This window comes from Carettochelys insculpta, chromosome 18, assembly GCF_033958435.1.
Source record: "Carettochelys insculpta isolate YL-2023 chromosome 18, ASM3395843v1, whole genome shotgun sequence".
Lineage (NCBI taxonomy): Eukaryota > Metazoa > Chordata > Testudines > Carettochelyidae > Carettochelys > Carettochelys insculpta.
The window spans coordinates 1,444,534-1,462,047 of record NC_134154.1 but is presented as its reverse complement, the minus strand read 5'-3'; the positions used below and the strand labels follow the sequence as shown (position 1 = coordinate 1,462,047).

The following is a 17,514-nucleotide window of genomic DNA, read 5'->3' as shown; positions in this document are numbered from 1 at the left end:
AGGTACTTATCTGGCCCCATTACTATTGTAAGGAGGGTTTTAAGAGCAGGTTAGACAAGCGCTGCTTGAGGTGGTCCTGCTAATACTTACCTTGCCTCTGTGGCAGGGGGCTGGACTAGAAGTCTGTGCTTTCCAGCCCCCATTTCTACAATTCTCTGCCAGTATCTTTGGAAAATGGGGGAGATCAGAGGCGACGTAGGGGAGTACAAGGGGTCACATGCTCCCCAAACAGGCCTGCCAATGGGGGACCAAGGAGGTAGCTGCCCCTGGGCATGGCATTTCACCGGAACCCAGAACTCTGGCTGCCACTGCTGCCACTGGTCAGCAGTCAATGGGAGGACCAGCGGGGGTGGGGATCTGGAGCCCACAACAGTGGTCTGCACCTAGTGGGGCCAACAGCCACTGTGGGCCTGGAGGCAGGGTGTGGGGAGTCCTGGCTCCACGCCCCCAGAATGGGCAGAGCCTTGGGCAGAAGCAGGGGCTCGGGGCAGCTGACCCTAGCAACACCTGGAGAACAGCACGAGGCCCACCCTGCACCCCCAGAAGCAGTAGTGGCAGTGGCCGGGAGGTCTGGGCCCCTTTGAAATGCTGGGCCCCTATTCAGTTGCCTCCCTGGCCTCCCTATCATTGGGCCTGCCAGCGGAGGGGTGGGGAAGCGAAGCAAAGGGGTCCTGCTGCTTTGTTCTCCTGGCTGCACCGCTCCTGGGGAGGGAGCAGGACCGCCCCTGCACTGCCCAGCATGAAAGGGAGAAAGGCAGCGCCTGGGAAAGCAAAGCGGAGGGGTCACCTTGCACTGCTCCTCCAGTGCTGCTGGCAAGTGCAGGGGGTGGAGATGATGGTGGATCCCTGCTGCTGACGACAGCCGGCTAATATTCCAGGCTGTCTTGGTTGGGAGAAGGGGAAGAGCAAAAGGGGGGGCAGGTTCACCCCAACTAGTCACCCTTGGGTGTGATGGGATCCATGGGGTGCACGTGGGAACTGAGGGTCCACAGTGCCCCTTGAACTCTCCAAGCCAGACTGCCTCTACAATGCCTGGCAGGATCAGGGCCTTTGACCGGGGCAGGGACCATCATTTCCTAGGACTATGTAGGCCACCTAGCACACCTGGCATCCAGCCTTGCTTGGGCCCCTTTGATGATGTTGTAACATAATTCAGTGATTGGTTTTGTCTTATTTATGCTGTTTATCTACAATAATGACTTGGTGTCTCTTTGCTATTCATTCCTTTATGTGTCAACAGAGTCTGCAAAGGAATCTCTATTGTTTGCCTCAGTGGTGTCCAATAGTAATTGAAGGATTGCCACACTTTTGGTTGTCCTCCTTCCTTACATGCCACAGCCCCGCCCCCGCTCTAACAATGCCTGCCCCTCCTCCAGAGCCAGGCACCCACAGCCTATCACACCCCCATATATTCCACCCAACTCACCCGAGACGCCGCCGCTCGAGCCGGGGCTGCCAGGGTCGCAGGAGCCATGCTGCTCTGGGCTGGGGCCTCCAGGGCTGCGCTGGGGCTCAGGGGCCATGCTGGGTTGCAGATACTGGAGCAAGCAGGAGCTGTGCCAGGCCACAGTCATCGGGGCCACGTTGGACCACAGGAGCTGTGCTGGGGAAACTCCTGCAGGGGTCGCCTCTGCCACAGCCGCCATGCACGTGTCCCACCACGTGGTGGGGTGCACGTGTGGAGCAGGTGGAGGGGCGCTCCGTGTGTGTGACTGCACCAAGCAGCATTTCGCCACATCCCAGTACCCCACTCGCCACATGTGGTGAGCAGGGAGCATTTTGGACCCCGCGAGCTTACCGTATAAAGTCACGCTTTTTCTAGTCCCTTTTTCCTGGACAGATCAATAGATGTGCGGGGAGCCCTTCGGGCTATGACCTTACAGGTATCCATGCTGTAAAACCACAATAGCTGAGCCAGTGATTGAAATTCACAATAGCTGAAAAGTGTTTAACGTCTATCCATTCAAATGCTCACTAAGGAGCTGGGAGAAGAGTTCTCCACCCCTTTCCAAAATGTCTCTTAACTAAGTTAGGAGACTCCAGACTGGATGTTGCTGCTATTTGTAAGACATAAAAGTGAGGAGAGGTGGATTCAGTAACTTTTTTCTTATCTATGGCAAAAGAGCAAACACAGCCAGGCAATTGTTTTCTTCTTGCAGGTTGCAGCTACACTAATCCTATTTGGCAAGGAGGCATGATTTACACTAATTCTTCAGATGGATTCTCTGCCCCCATTTTTACACAGGATAAAGCAAAAGTGCTGGGCAGACAGCCAGGAGGAGGCATTGCTGCCTGCATTCTGCATCTTTTAAAAAAGCTCCTCTAAGCCCACAAGTTACCTCTGGTTGGGGCAGCCATTCTGCCACAGGAACAGCTCAATTCATTACCATAGGGCTGATTACATGCCTAACACCCTCGAAGGGTGAGCCGAAGGAGGTGAGTTTTGAAAGCATTTCATAGCTTTGACTTTCCACGAGTTTCTAAACAATCCAAGGCAACTATTCAGAGGCCACACAGCTAGTTGGAGGCATGGACGCATGCTGGGCCTTAATAAAGATATATTACAGCTAACAGATTCTGTAGTCTTAAGCACGCCAGGACTGGGGTTAAATTTCCTTGCGCTCAGGAAAAAGCACAAACAATGAGACCCGTAACACCTTAGGGTAGGGGTGAGAAAACTTTTTACATTGGGCCTCACTTTTCGGTTCTGCAGTTAGCTGGTCTCCCCACAACCTGTGGGAGGACCACAGAAAGAGATGTGGTGGGGGGCACTCAGGAGGGGGTGGGATGCTTGGGAAGAGGATGGGATGCTCAGTAGGGGTGGCTGGAGGACTCCAGGGGGTGCCCTGAAGGGGGAAGGGTGCTTGGGGGAAGATCCAAGGAGGGTATGTGGGAGACTCCAGGGATGCCCCAAAGGGAGAGCGGTACTTGGGGGGCAATGTCTCAAAGGGAGGACCCTGGGGCCTCAGCTGCATCACCACCTCCACCTCGTAGGCATTGCCCTTGCTGAGCTGATGACTATGGAACTTGGCACTGCTGTAGATCAGGGAGATGGTGACCCCGGGCTGTGCTCTGTTGACGGGCAGTGGTACCACCAGCCTGAACGTGGCCCTGCACCACAGCAAGCAGCAGCACTCATGGGGTCCTGTGTGCCAGTGTGACACAGGCTGCGGGAACCACTGCAGCTGCCTTACTGAGCTGGGAACACGCTGGCTGCCTGGGCCGCTTGGCTCAGGGCCTCTGCACTTTCTTATTGGCTGGGCTGGGGGGGCAGCAGAAACCACAGGGAAGGTGGGGGAGCTGATCACACTTGTGCCCCCCCTTAAAAATGTGTACACCTCTGTCTTAGAGACTAATGGATTTATTAGGGCACATGTAACCTCAGAGGTGCTGCTCGACAGCCTTTGCTAAGAGCCAGCTGCCTTTTAGCTCATGTGCTGGGTCATCCCCTCCTGCAGAGGACCCAGTCTGTCAGCCTGACACATAGTTAGTCTCTAAGGCTAAGTCTAGACTGCTGAGAACTGTCAGCACAACACATTTGCCTGTCTTTGGCTGACAGCTCTGTTGGTGGAGGCTTTTCTGGCATTTGGCCTGTCCGCCAAATGCCAGAAAACCCCCCTCTGTCGAGACATCCCTTCTTCCTTGGGGAATGACGTGTACTGGGATGTCGACAGATGCTCCCAGCTGGCAGATCTCTGGACAGATCTGCATTATGGAGGGAAGCGCAGTTGACAAAACTTCTGTCGACAGACGCGTGCAGTCTAGACATAGGCTCACTGAGATGGCGGTGGAGGGGGATGGAGTGCAAATCAGCAGCTCTGTGCTGCTCTGAAAGGGTGGGGAGAAAAGGGGGAGTAGGAAGTGTGGGCTCCGGTGCCCCAGTGGGAGAGGTGTGTGGGTGGGTGGGGGGCAGGAGCTGAAGGCAGCACAGCTGTGGTCCTGGTGTGATGCACTCCCTGCTGTGGGGGCACTGACATGAGATGCACGTCTGGGCCCCCCGGGGCAGCACTTGCAGGAGTACAGTACTAGCAAACACCAGCACCTGGTTGCCACAGTTTCCAGCCCCCCCGCCAGCCAGCGCCCCTACCGCCATGCGCGCGTCCGGGCCGTACGCCCCAGGCCGGCCCGCGGGCCCTGAGGCTGGGCGGGGTTGGGGCCACCGCTAGGGGGAGCTAGAGCACGTGTTCCGCCTGCCCACCTCAGCTCTCTCAACCAACCCTGCTGGGAAGGCGGATCTACGAACCCAACGGCTGAGGAGTGGCAGTGCCCAGAGCCAGTCACAATGTAGCTTGCGCCGAGGCTGGTGGGGCGGACCTGTCGATTGGCTGACATGTCCGTCCGAAGGCGGGCTGCGGACCAATGGCGGAGAGCGCTGGGGTTAGGCTGCGCCGGCTGAGGCGAGCGGAGCTTTGTGGGGCAGGTAGTGCTGGTCCCTGCCCGGCCCGAGTCTGTGCAGTCCCCCCCACACGGTAGGGCCCGAGCCCCCGCACCCACCGACCTGGGGAGGCCGCCCCGTGCTGCGGGTTGGGCCCCCTGGCTAGGGCTCCTCCCCTGCCCCCTTTTCCGGGGCTAGGCCCCCGCCCCCGCCCCCGCCAGGTCGCGCAGCCCCGAGCCGGGGGCCTGACCCCAGGTCCGTGCAGTGCCCCACTGCGAGCCGCAGTTCGGCCGAGCTGCCGGGGGCTCATCCAGACCCGGCTCGGCCCCCGCCTAGTGCTGCTAGCCCACGGGTCTGCCCTGGGCTTCGGGCCCTCCCTGGGCTCTGGGCAGCCCGTCTGGGGGCAGGGGCGGGCCCTGGCCCGCGTGGAGGCTCAGCGCTGCGGCCCCCACCATGGCTGGGGCCATCGCGTCGAGGATGAGCTTCAGCTCGCTGAAGAGAAAACAGCCTAAAACCTTCACCGTGCGGATTATTACCATGGACGCCGAGATGGAGTTCAGCTGCGAGGTAACAGCGGCCGCAAAGCCCGGCGTTGTGCGCCTGTGCCCAGCCGCTGGCTGGGGCTCCCGCGCGTCCCCGCCACACGGGGATCTACGCGGTGCCTGTCCGCCCAGCTCACCTGCTGCCGTGCTCGGGCTGCCTGGGCTGGCCACGGAAACACGCCCGCTGCTGGAGTGGGCAGCGGCAGCCGTTGGGCAGCGCACCGCGCACCAGTGTGGCACGGGACAGGCCCCGGAGATGAATCTCCTGACTACTTGACTTCAGGGAGACACGAGAGAAGCAAACTGTAGGCCTGCACAGTGGAGTGTGAGCAGAATGTCCTTGTGAAGAGCTTTATATGAATTTTAATGAGCAGCAAGGGGCTTGATGCCCTCTAAAGCGAGGCTGAGCAAACTTCCTGCGGCGGAGTGCTGATATTTGACCTTATGACCTCTGTGTACAACGATACTTTTTAAAGTCACTAATAGTCCTACTTACAAAGCTTCATTTAATAACTTAAGATACAGAGTTTTACTGTTTAGGTGATGGCTGGTAGCATTAGCTGGTGTTTTGTTAATCCACAGGGAGCACAGCTTTGATCAAGCTCCCCAATGTGTGGGGGAGGAGGGGCGGGGCTGAACTCCCACCTCGTGTTCCCATGAAAATTGGCTCGCATGCCGCTCTTGGCAGCCGTGCCAGGGATTGCTGACCACTGATCTAAAGATTAGTATCTCCAGTAGTATAAATGGCCTGCAGCATTCTGTTGGGGCTCAGGCATATTGGTAAATCAGAGTAAAGTCCTCCTTACTGAATACACTTTCTGGTGCTTTGCAGCCTCCGGATTTTCCTATCTCTGAGTGGTGGGGAGAAGTTGCTAGCCAAATGCAGATCTTGCAGTTTCTCTTGAGAGAAGAGCATTTATAGCCAAAGATGGAATATGTCAGAGTTCAGTTTGAATGTCCTCATGGCTGCCTGCATCTGTCCTGGTTAGGAAGGCCTGTTCATATGTAGTACTACTTTTTGCATGTCTGCATTGTACAGGCAAATAGAAGACTATTGAAAGGCTCTCTAGCAATCTATTGTTAATCTGGCACTGAAGTGCAAGGTGTTACCCCAAAGGAGTGTTGGGAGAGAAACTTAATATAAAGCAGTCATGTCTCAGTGCAGGAGTTTCCTGAGTACCATGACACAGCTGAGGGGATGCATTTGTGGCTTGTTGTGGGAGGTTCCAGGGTGCTGTGCTGTAGTATAGAAGATGGGAAGTCCTGTTCTGGTAGAACATTCTATGATGCACCTCTCTTGTGACTCTCAACTACAGTAGATGGGGTCATATCTAACCTCTACCAGGATATGGTGCAACACATCCTTAACAAAAGAGTTGAGGATGGTATCAAAAATAATTGCTCTGACTATATTACAAGGTAACAAAATCAGCTTTAGCTCACCTGCAATTTTGTAGGTTAATTAGGTACTTTACTCCCTTAGCCCTTAAAAACTCCTCCTGTTCAATTTGTAAGCAGAAAATGTGAACAAATAACTGTAGTTTATGGTGAGGCTTTTGAATGACTTGAAATATCTTTTTGGGGACACTAACAACTAAATTTTGAATGAGGGCTCCAAATATGCATTTGGCTTTTCATCTTCGTGATCACCAACAACATTACTACTTTAGCCTGCTCTAGGAAATGCAAACGATTAGCTGTTTTGATCTTGCCAACTGGCAGACAGCAAATTCCGGAGATCAAATTTTGCAAAGAGCACAGTCGACATAACAATTTGCCCTTGTTGGCATTACAGTGATGTAGTGCTAGCAGTCTGTGAGATGTAGTTCAAAATAGAAGTATGATGAAGTATCCAAAGGCGCAGTGGGATTTCTTGAATGTCTTCACAACATGATGGGGCCCTAATCCTGAATCAGGCCAGTAGGTATCAATGCAATATAAATAACTTGTTCCTAGACAAAACATTTAAACCAGAGTCCTGAGAATATACAATATCTGGGCACTTGCTATCTGCAGAATTATTCAGAGTTTGAGGGGGGATTTGCAGAGGTCGATCAGATAAATTCAGGGGCAGTGCTCTGAGAAATCTCTGTCTCTCAACAACTGCTGGTGGTGGTGGTGGTGGGCGGGGGGGGGTGCGTCCTGAAATTCCTGGCAGACTGGAGTCCCAGTCAAGTCTGGAGTCAGCATCTGGTTTATTAGTTCACAGCTAGAAGGCGTCTAATTACACTTGAAGCATCTTTTCAATACTCCTGTCTGGTTGTTGCCATGTATGGGGGCCACCCTGCTGGTCTCTTTCTAGGGACACCTAATATCACCTGCTTCCTTGCCTTCCTCCCATTCCCTGCAAGCTGCCCCCCGCTTCCTCCATCCTAGCTTTGCTTTCTGCTCCCCCTGCCTCCACCAGTATAAGTGTGCGTGTGTATATTGGCAGCTGTATGGTGAAATGGAGGAGCTTGAGGGGACCTGGTGATTATACTGGCTGATAGCGCACGTTCTTTGAAGTTGTGATGCGTGTTACGTATATGTTCTGTAGCTCTAAATGGTGGCTTACAGGCTTTGTATTCTTGCTGGGAAATTAATGTCACCAATTTTAACTCTTATTTTAAAAGGTCGTCTTGTGGGAATAATATAATTCTTTGCATTTCCCTCCTGCCTTTCATCTAAGACTCAAAACCGTTAGCAAATGTCAATGAATTAAGCCTCTAAAACTCCTGTGGGTGTGACATCCCCTAAGATACAATCGGGGCTGTGGAACAGCAGGTGTCCCCTTAAGTCTGTAGCCAGGGATGTCTTTACACTGCCTTGCTAGAACAGCCAATCCTGTCTTGCTTGTGCAGCCTTCAGCATGCAGATTGACTCCAAGCTAAAACGGTTAGCATGCCTAGAAGTCACTCATGAATTGTATACAGGGTGAAATTTTTTGTTGCAGCCTTGTCACCCAGAAATGTTTTGTGCTGCTCAATATCTTTCTGCATGGTACAAGCTCATAAAAATGTCATCAAAGGAAAATGCACCATATACAATAAAAAAAACAAAAAAAGCTGTCAAGTAGCTCTTTAAAGACTAACAAAATAATTTATTAGGTGGAGAGCTTTCATGGGACAGACCCACTTCTTCAGACCATAGCCATACCAGAACAGACTCGATATTTAAGGCACAAAGAACCAAAAGAGTAATCAAGGTTGACAAATCAGAAAAAAATTAAGGTGAGCAAATCAGAGAGTAGAGGGGCAGAAAGGTGGGGGGAAAGTCAAGAATTTGATTATAAACTCTTTCATATCTGACATTCTATCCTCTGGAACACTCAGATAAATGGCATTTTAACCATAAGTACAGTATAGTGAAAGTAAATACAAATACATACAGGAAATACAGTATAAGTTTACAGTGTACAATACTGCTGTTGTTGGTAAATAAAGTACTCTCCATACATATTTGTTTGTTTCTAAATATGTAATCTTGTTTTTCTTTAGTGTTATCCATTGCTAGATATACCTCTCTGTTATACAGAATATTTGAATATCTGGCAACCTCTCAGTCCTGGGGCTGCTGTATATGAAAGAGATTACTGTATGCAGCAGACTTGCTAACCCAAATGGATTTTTCACCACATGCTCTAATTCAAACACACTAGATAAGGTAAAACAATAACATTAGTTTATTAACTACAGAAAAATTTTAAGTGACCATAGGTAATGATGAATAAAAGTAAGGGTTGATTACAAAAGAAGTAAGCAATATGGTAGCTAATATTTAATAAACTAAATATTTTTAAAAGCAAAGGTTTTGTCTCGTGCTATTGTAAATTTCACAGGCTGACAAGTATCAGAGAGGTAGCTGTGTTAGTCTGTCTTTGAGAACAACAAGAAGTCCTGTGGCACCTTATAGACTAACAGGTATTTTGGAGCATAAGCATCTGATGAAGCGGGTCTTTGCCCACAAAAGCTTATGCTCCAAAATATCTGTTAGTTTATAAGGTGCCACAGGACTTCTTGTTGTTCACCAGTTGAGTCTCCTTCTAGCATGGACCCTTTCAGTTCTTTGAGCGAGGCTCATGTCATGAGCGGAGAGATGGGAGGAGAACTCCAGTGATTTCCTCCATTTTTATAACTAAATTTCTTTTGCTAGAAACATCCTTGCTGAGTCATGGTGACACACCCATTGTGGATGTGAGGTTTCAATGGTCCCTGTAATGGAGAGGAAAATTCTTGTTTATACCTGGCTGTTGCTGAAGAATGGTGGCTTAAGCCTATGATAACACCTGGCTGGGGTACTAGTGGCTTTGTCTCTGAATGCTTGTTTGGGCTTGCTTTACTTAAAACTGGAGCATGTTACAGCAATGATAGGTGGTGTAATCTTTTATAACTCTACATATAATATTAATACACATATTTTATCACAAAGATAATGTTCAGTAGGTTGTCAATTTTCAAATGATACCTTGTAAGGCATAGTTGATACACTTTTTTTACAAAGGTTTCTCACAGCCTCCTCTTCCCGTCATTTGTACTAAACCTCGTAGAGCACTAGTTTTGCTTTGTTTAAATATATTCTGTTTTAAATCTGTCCTTTAGCAATTACCAGAAGTGTATTTTGGGAAATTAAGCTTCCTTTGCATCTGCCTGCAGTGCAACCAACATCTCTAAATTAAACCCAAATCTATAATAATTCCTAGAAATGGCAGCTTAATGTCTCTTACACTATAAAACTTAAATAAAACCCTGTGCTTACTTAAAGCTTTTCATTTGTTTAGGGAAACCTTAAAGGCATAAACTCACCCTCTCCCAGTTTTCTACTTTTATTGTGGCCATTGAAATGTGAAGTTTTAAACAGTCAGCAGCATATTAAGGATGGAGAGCTAGGCCTGGTTTATGCTAGAAGGGTGTGACATTCTGTACCCTGAGCACTGCAGTTAACCCAGCCTAGGCTGCCCTGTAGAGAGCACTAGGTAGACAGAAGTATTCTTCCGTCAACTTAGCGACTCTCTCTGGGAGATGGACTTACTACAGTGACGGGAGAATCGCTCTTGTTGCTATAGTGTCTGTGCTGAAGTACTCCTGCAGTGCAGTGGCAGCATTTTAAGTGGGGACATACCCTACTTATCTAGCTCTTAAAATTACTGAATTATGGAAAAGCGGGGTTTGCCCCACATCCCTGAGACCTAGAGCAGAGAGATTTTATAACACAGACAGATGACTTTGTGCAGGTGACTTTCTTGGAGATCAACATAGACCTTCATTCAGTAAGATTGTCTTATTTATATGTTCCAGTAACATTAGCACTGCATCATGATGGTCAAGATTTTGTTAGTCATGGACAGGTTGTAGGAACTTGTCCTGTCCGTGATTTTTAAATGGAGAAAAACAAACACCCTCAGTCTTTCATCACCTCTTCTGGGTACTTTCCCCTAAGGTACCCAGTGATACCTGGTAGAATTTCCATCACTGCATCCTCATGTCTAGATCCCAGGCAGATGCTGAGAAATGTGCTTGTCTACACCATCTGTGTTGATGTGCCTTAGTTCATTTTCAGCCTCCTTGGTGTTCAACTGAAGTAAAGCTTAATTAAAAACTCATTATCAGGTTGTCCTATAGCATTAGTAGATAATAACTTTTACGGCTGTCTCTTGTGACTTAGTAAGTGGTAGTTTAAACAATTTGACATTTCTTTTTAAAGACTCTCTGAAGAATGTTGAATATTTTTATTTCATTTGCTTTCAGAAGGTTTTAAGTCAAACATATATAATTCTCTCCTGGCTGTCTGCAATAGCTCAGTATTCCCGAAAGGGGGTGAGGAACACTCCATGGCAGGCTGCCTTGTGTTTGCTTTGTTTGGATTTATAAGATGCCGTTAGAGGCATGTGGATGCTTCTATCTCTTGTTATAACCAGTTGTTTGATGCCCCCTCCTATTTAAAAAGCACGGCTTGCGATTTTCAGCCTGTCTCATTTCTCTCCGCTTTAACCTACCCTCCTTCAGGCAATCCCACTACTTTCAGTTTTGCTAGTGAATCCTGCTTCATTTCTTCCCTCCCCTTGTCACTCTTTTGTTCTGTTCCCTACATCTAGATCCTCCTTCTTTTTGCAGCATAATAGGTGCCCGTCTTTTCATTCCAGTCTGACCTCAAAAGCTCACTTTTATCTACAAGGCTCAGAAACACAAGCGTCATGTTGAGTTAGCCCTGTTCTCTAGGACTCTGTCTCACTCCATTGTGCTCGTTTGGCTAGGGCTGGAATGGGGCCCAGTACAATCTCAGTGAAATAAATACAGCAGTCCCTTGAGTTATGTGAACGTTGTGTTCCCGTGCCCCCTCACAAAACTCAAATTTTGCTAGGTTGGGGGTGGGGGGAAGCTTTTTTCCCTTGGAAGAACGCACGTTCTGCAGCCAGGGAAGCAGCAGGAGCACCTGCAGCTCTTTTTGCAAGTTGAGACCTGGGGTTGGGGGCGGGGATAGTTGGAGTGGATTAAGCCTGACGGTGGGTTGGAGACATGGGAGGGGGCCAGGTGGGTTAAGCCTGTGGTGGGTTAGGGCTGCAGAGGGAGCAAGGGGGTGGAGTTGAGCCAGGGCCACGCGGGGCTGAGGGGGTTGAGCGAGGGCCAGGGGAGCGGGATTTTGAGTTGCACTTACTTCACATTAATGTGAGTTAAGCACAACTGGAAATGGCACATTTCGAGGGATTACTGTAATAAAGTTACCTGTTTGGCTGAGTGTTCGTTTTCTGCATTAATCACTCAGTAAAGTAGTCGGATCAAACATTGCTCTCGGCTTGAATCATCTCTTCAAACTGACTTTCAGTTGGCTGTTTGACCCTTGATCATTTGAGTCTAAAGAGTGGCTGTATGAATAATTTGCAAAAGAGCATACTTGGCTTAATCTAATTCTTGACTCCCCACTCCCACCCCTTCTGCCCCTCTAGTCTCTGATTTGCTCACCTTGATAATATTTTTCTGATTTGTCAACCCGTGATTACTATTTTTGGTTCTCTGTGCCTCAAATATTGAGTCTGTTCTTGTATGGCTATGATCTGAAGAAGTGGGTTTGTCCCATGAAAGCTCATCACCTAATAAATTATTTTGTTAGTCTTTAAAGTGCTACTGGACTGCTTTTTTGTTTTACAATAGAGCAAGCTGAATTTTGTTGTGATTCATGCATCATCAGTTATAGTCCTGTTGCTGGACCCAGTTGTGCTCTAGTTAACCATGTGCAATATCAGTGGTGTTTCACGGGTGTGACAACTGAAAGCAGAATTTGACCTGCAGAGCTGTTTTCCTGATGAAACTCCAGAACATAAGAACTTAGTCTGACTTTCGGGTGGCAGAGTTTCTTGAGTTACCAGTTTGCAGGGCTTGTAGTTAAAAAAGCTATTTTTCCTTGTGAATTGAGTCCATTTGGTCTGGAGTAATTGATACCAAAACCATGGAACAGCATGGTGCCTGTTGCGTAGCCATTTTGCAGAATAGACCCATACATTCACTTTCTCCCACAGTGTCACGTTGTCCTGCATCCTCTCCTCATGTACATGTTCACTAATATTTGGCCACCCTACCATTCCCCCTGCTATGTTTATGGAAGTTCTATCAATGTCTGTTCATACTTGCAGCAACTGTGTAGACCGTAATTGCCTAAGTAGTAGTTGTGGCCCGTGTAATAATGATGCTATACCAAAGTAAATTGTATGATCAGAGTGAGCTTTGGCTACCTGTCAATTGCAAATGACTCCTGGTGCTGGTTAGTAAATATTGTACACCCTGTTAATAGATCCCAAATCTGATGTCTTTGCTATAGAAGGAGTTTGTTGCAATAACCCAGGGTGAAAATGCTGTATTCCAGCAACCAACTGCTGAGATTTTAAGTGCGTAGTGTTGTTTACTTTAAACACTTTCTGCTGATAAATTACAAGCACTCTGCACTTAGTAAAGAAAATAAATTCCAGCCCCACAAAATAACAGCTCTGCAGCACTTAACCCTGTTTATAGAGAAGTGCATCCACGTATTCTGCCAAGACTTGCAAATATAGCTAACAAACCATGTGACGATAATATGAGACCACACATGCAAGACCATGCTTTCTGGAGGTTCTGGCTCAACTGTGACATTGAAGAAGCATGGTGGCCCCAAGCCCTGTTGTCCCTGGACAGCAGCAGAGATATTGTTTGAATGTTCATCTAAGGTAGTTTTCATCTGATGATTTAGATTTTATTACAGCAACTGATCTAGTTTGTAACCAACGAGGAGAATGTTATAAATCTTGGTGTCAGGCACTTAGAACGTTCTAAAGGTGGATCCTTTACACTGAAATATTCTGTGATTATTATAGGCAGCAGAATGGTCGTGTAAAGCACAGGTTGGAGAATCAAGAATTCTTGAGTTTTCTTCCTGACTCTGTCCTAGGCTCTCTGTATAACCAGGACAGATAATCTGTCTGATAGGGGCTGGGGGCTTACATCAGGATCTTCTGTAAAGCACTTGGAGTTCATGCTGTCTAAATGCAAAGTATTGTAAGTACCAAGGTGTGGAATTAAGTCATGTGTATTTAAATAAACTCAGTTGCTGTTCAGCTTTTTTTTTTTTCAATTAAAGTGTGTGAGGTGAGTATGCTAATGTGATGCTGTGGTTGGAATTTTAACTCCACAGTAAAATACAGTTCCCACAGCAACCATAATTCTGTCATTACATGTGGATTAAGGCCTAAAATTTAACTGCTCATTCAAAATATTTGTTTATATACAAGGGGTAAATTTACATTTATGGGAGAACACGCAGAGCTCAGTTAAATGTTCACAGCCAATATTTTAAACTAACTGTAGACATCTTTCTGCAACTGAGAGAATCTTTGAATTTCCTTACTTGTATTAGTTAATGCAGTGTTTGTAGCTGAGAATTTTAACATTGCTTTTTTTCCATGAAATTATGTAACTGCAGATCATTTGTAGTCTGCAGGCTGGTTTAAACTCCAGCTGGGGGAGCCTCATTGTAGTTTGCAGTCTAAAGCACAGCTGGAGTTTCAAAACATTGATTCCATAGAGTACAGATCTGCACCTGTGGATGAAAGCATCTCAATGGCAATACGCAGTAACCTGCATTTAAGAACGCTTTCTTTCTCATCTATTTGACTGATGGATAAATGTCTGCACGTAAATGTTAATTAGTCCTTTAAAACAATAGCCATGAAGATGGCCTTTAAAAATTGCTGATTCAACTTTACGCAAAACATTTTAGTCCTAGTTAGGAAATAACCTCTTGCTAAATATGTTAGCAACCCAAATCTGTGTTCTGAATTTTAAAAGCATAAAATTACAGCTTAGATCTTTAATTTTGTTCTCTCTCTCTCTCTCTGTTTTGCTTAAAACTCCAGATTAAACTTTCCTGAGGGGAAAAAGGCCAGAAAAAGCTCCCTCTGAGACCGAGCCTTCGTACACCAAGTGCTGTCTCATTTTGGGGAAGGAAGAGTGTACATTTGAACCTGTGGAATTAAGGCTTTCTAGTGGCAACTCTGGAAAGTCAGTTCCTCCGGAGCCTTTCAGCATATAGGTTTTGACTGTATTGAATGTGAATGTCAGAGATGCTCTCTGACATTTGATTTGTTTTTATTTTCACATTCACATGCTTCCTTTCTCCAGAATACTCTAGTAATGTTTGTGCATGTCTTGGGTGGAGGAAGTTCTGGCCTGTTCTCTTTGGCTGAAAATAGCCACCGAATAATGAAAGGAACTACATATTCCTTGGAGGGGTAGCCATGTTAGTCTGTATCTTCACAAAACAAAGAGCAGTTCTGTAGCACCTGAAATACTAACAGTATCATTAGGTGATGAGCGTTTCCGTGAAATAACAGTTAGTCTTTCAGGTGCTACAGGACTGCTTTCTTTGTTTTGTACATGTTCCTTGACTGTGTTACCCACAAGGTGGCAGTGTGTGACTGCAGCTGATGCAGGTGCAGCACGGTCTCTGCCATTCTTTAGCGTTAATATTGGAGCTGTCCAGGTGGTACTAAGATAAAACAGCAGTGACAGGTTCTCTGCCTTTGGGTTTTATCAAAGTAGCCATATGTCCATGTCCATCCATGTTTCCAGACGTGCAAGAGGCAAAGTGAAGTGGCCTTGGAATAGAGGCTCTTCTGTTTATATTCCTTGTCATCTCCCTGCCCCGTCTCCCACCGTCATTTTTAACAATAAAACTTTAGTAAGGCTGAGGTAGCTGTGAAAGAGTTGAAAGGACTTGGCCTGTGGCCTGAATCACTTTTCTCAGCTCCAGCAGTTACTTTTTCTTACCAAATGTCTCCAGCATAGAGTGTGGTTGTACTCTGTGTGAAAATGACCATTTGGGACTCACAGCACAGCTGCTTCTTGTGCCTGTCTAGAGCAGACCTGCAAACTCCCATGATGAAAATGAAGGTTTTGTTGCTTTTTATTCCTATCAGTCCTGTAGAGCTAATGGCTTGGGGAGAATAAGTTAGATCCTATTCTGGTTTGTGCATCACCATTAGAAATAGTTGAAGTTCTAGTTGCAGGGTCAAACTGTGCTCACTGTGTCCTCCATGACACCCCATAAAAGATATTGAAGTGAGTGTAAGGGTAGCTGGCAATAGGAATTGAAGGCATGGGGTTGCATGTATTCAATTAAGGGCAGAATTTTTCCTGCTGAATATTGACGTCCTTCCCCTCTAGTGGTGTTGCAGGTGTCCCAAAGAAACCAGATGACTTTTTCATATTCCAGATTAGGTTTGGTGCATTATCAGTAAGAGAAACTTACCTCTAAAGTGAACCAAGTTGATACAGATTCACCAAGAGATGCTCAGCATGGGACCCCATAATGTCATGTTTGTGGTCAATCCAGAGTAAAGCCATCCTTCAATCCAGGTGCAGGGTAAAATTGCTGTTGAGCTGTCAGCATTCTATGGGAGGATTTAAAGTACAGTGTAATTGCAGTAGGTTGGCATTGGTATTCCTAGTGCAGAGTCTGCATTATGAGGAATGACAGTGGAAGTAGTGGTGGAGAGGGCAAACACATGGACAGGAGAAAGTGAATTAGATGGAGATGAAAGGAAAAACAGGCATGGAAGAGTGGGTTTTAAAATACCGTTTGCTGTTTGTTCTGTTGCTGCAGGTGAAGTGGAAAGGAAAGGATTTGTTCGACTTGGTGTGCAGGACACTAGGACTCCGAGAAACCTGGTTCTTTGGACTTCAGTACACAATCAAGGATACTGTGGCCTGGCTCAAAATGGACAAGAAGGTTGGACTAGAACTTTCTTTTAGGGGATGTGTGTGCAGGCGGGGGATCTTTCATGTGTATGAAACTCAGAGATGCATCAGTGGGAATTCTGGGGGATGCAGCAGGGCAGAACGAGGCTTCATCTGATCTTAAGCACATTGGTCAGGTGATCCAAACGCAGCTTGATTGTCCTCCAGCATAGTTAGTGTTAGGTCATATCTTCAGTCTATCCTTGAACCATCACAAAACCTTAGAAACTATGCAAACAAGATCCCTTCAATGCTATAGAACTGGTGCTTTAGCTGTTTCAGGGGACAGCCATTTTATAACCATGCTTCCAAGATGATTGTAGTGGAAATGGGGTCTAATGTCCTGTTTAGAGAGTCTCCATGTGCTCATGAAGGGCAGACCATATAGAGATGGTAGCTTTCCAAAATGTACTGTGCAAATAGTAGAAAAGAGAGGTTGCAGTCTGCAATCTCTTTACTAACACTCTGCCAGATGTATGGAAGTGCTTAGGAAGGAGAGAAAATAGTGAAAGTGTATGGGAGATGAAATTAAGGAAAGAAATATTTCCCATTCGTGTAATCCTTTCATCTGTTGACAGGAACAACCGTTATTTCCTTTGGGTGCTTCATTTGAAACTAAACCGGACAAGACACTAGAAAATGTACAAGAGGGAATAACCGTACACAATGGTTCTGTGCCCTTGGGTACTCTTCCTTCTGGTGCCTGAGATGAGCCTTTCTTGAACAATACTGGAACAAGGGGCTGGTTGGGTCTCCATTTCCAAACATGGGATATTTAGTTCAGAGAGATTCAGGAGTGGAGAGCTGCCAAGAGGTGGTAAGGCTGTACGTCTCTCCAGGCTCACCAGATGTCTTTGTAGTTTGAAGAGAGATTTGTGTGTGTTGGTAGAACCCCGTAAGTGCTCAGCATGGAAGACAAAAAAATGAATCCTGCCTCATGGAAAACTGCGCACAGTGGCATGCAAGGTGATTTGTTTCTGTTCTGAGTTGGATTTATAAATATGTAGAAGCCTGCAGGGCAGTGGTTCCCAGAGTGCACCATATTGACCAGGTAACCTGGATAGAGGATGCTGCAGTTTGTGGGAAAGTAATTTTGGCACCTGTGTCTAAGCTGTGTTGGGGAAGTTGGAGTCACTGACTGATTATCCAATTCTGCAGGTCCTGGATCATGATGTTCCAACAGAGGAGCCAGTCACTTTTCACTTCCTTGCTAAGTTTTACCCTGAGAATGCGGAGGAGGAGCTGGTTCAGGAGATCACACAGCACTTGTTTTTTTTGCAGGTATCTGCTTGAGCAATTGATTGCCCTTCCCAAGAGCTGGTGGATGGTGGGGCTGTATGTGCGTATCTCAGTGTTG

At 47.0% G+C, this 17,514-nt stretch overlaps 1 protein-coding gene across 5 annotated transcripts in view; it reads left to right on the top strand.

Annotated features, from left to right (window-relative positions):
- The first annotated feature begins 4,370 nt into the window (after positions 1 to 4,370).
- Positions 4,371 to 17,514, top strand: part of NF2 (NF2, moesin-ezrin-radixin like (MERLIN) tumor suppressor) — a 61,386-nt gene continuing 48,242 nt past the window's right edge. For all 5 annotated transcript variants that reach the window (XM_075013176.1, XM_075013178.1, XM_075013175.1 and 2 more), the window contains exons 1-3: positions 4,371 to 4,942; positions 16,024 to 16,149; positions 17,316 to 17,438. In XM_075013176.1, coding sequence (XP_074869277.1) covers positions 4,829 to 4,942; positions 16,024 to 16,149; positions 17,316 to 17,438 — 363 coding nt within the window. In that variant the 5' untranslated portion in view covers positions 4,371 to 4,828. The remainder of the gene's footprint in view (positions 4,943 to 16,023; positions 16,150 to 17,315; positions 17,439 to 17,514) is intronic.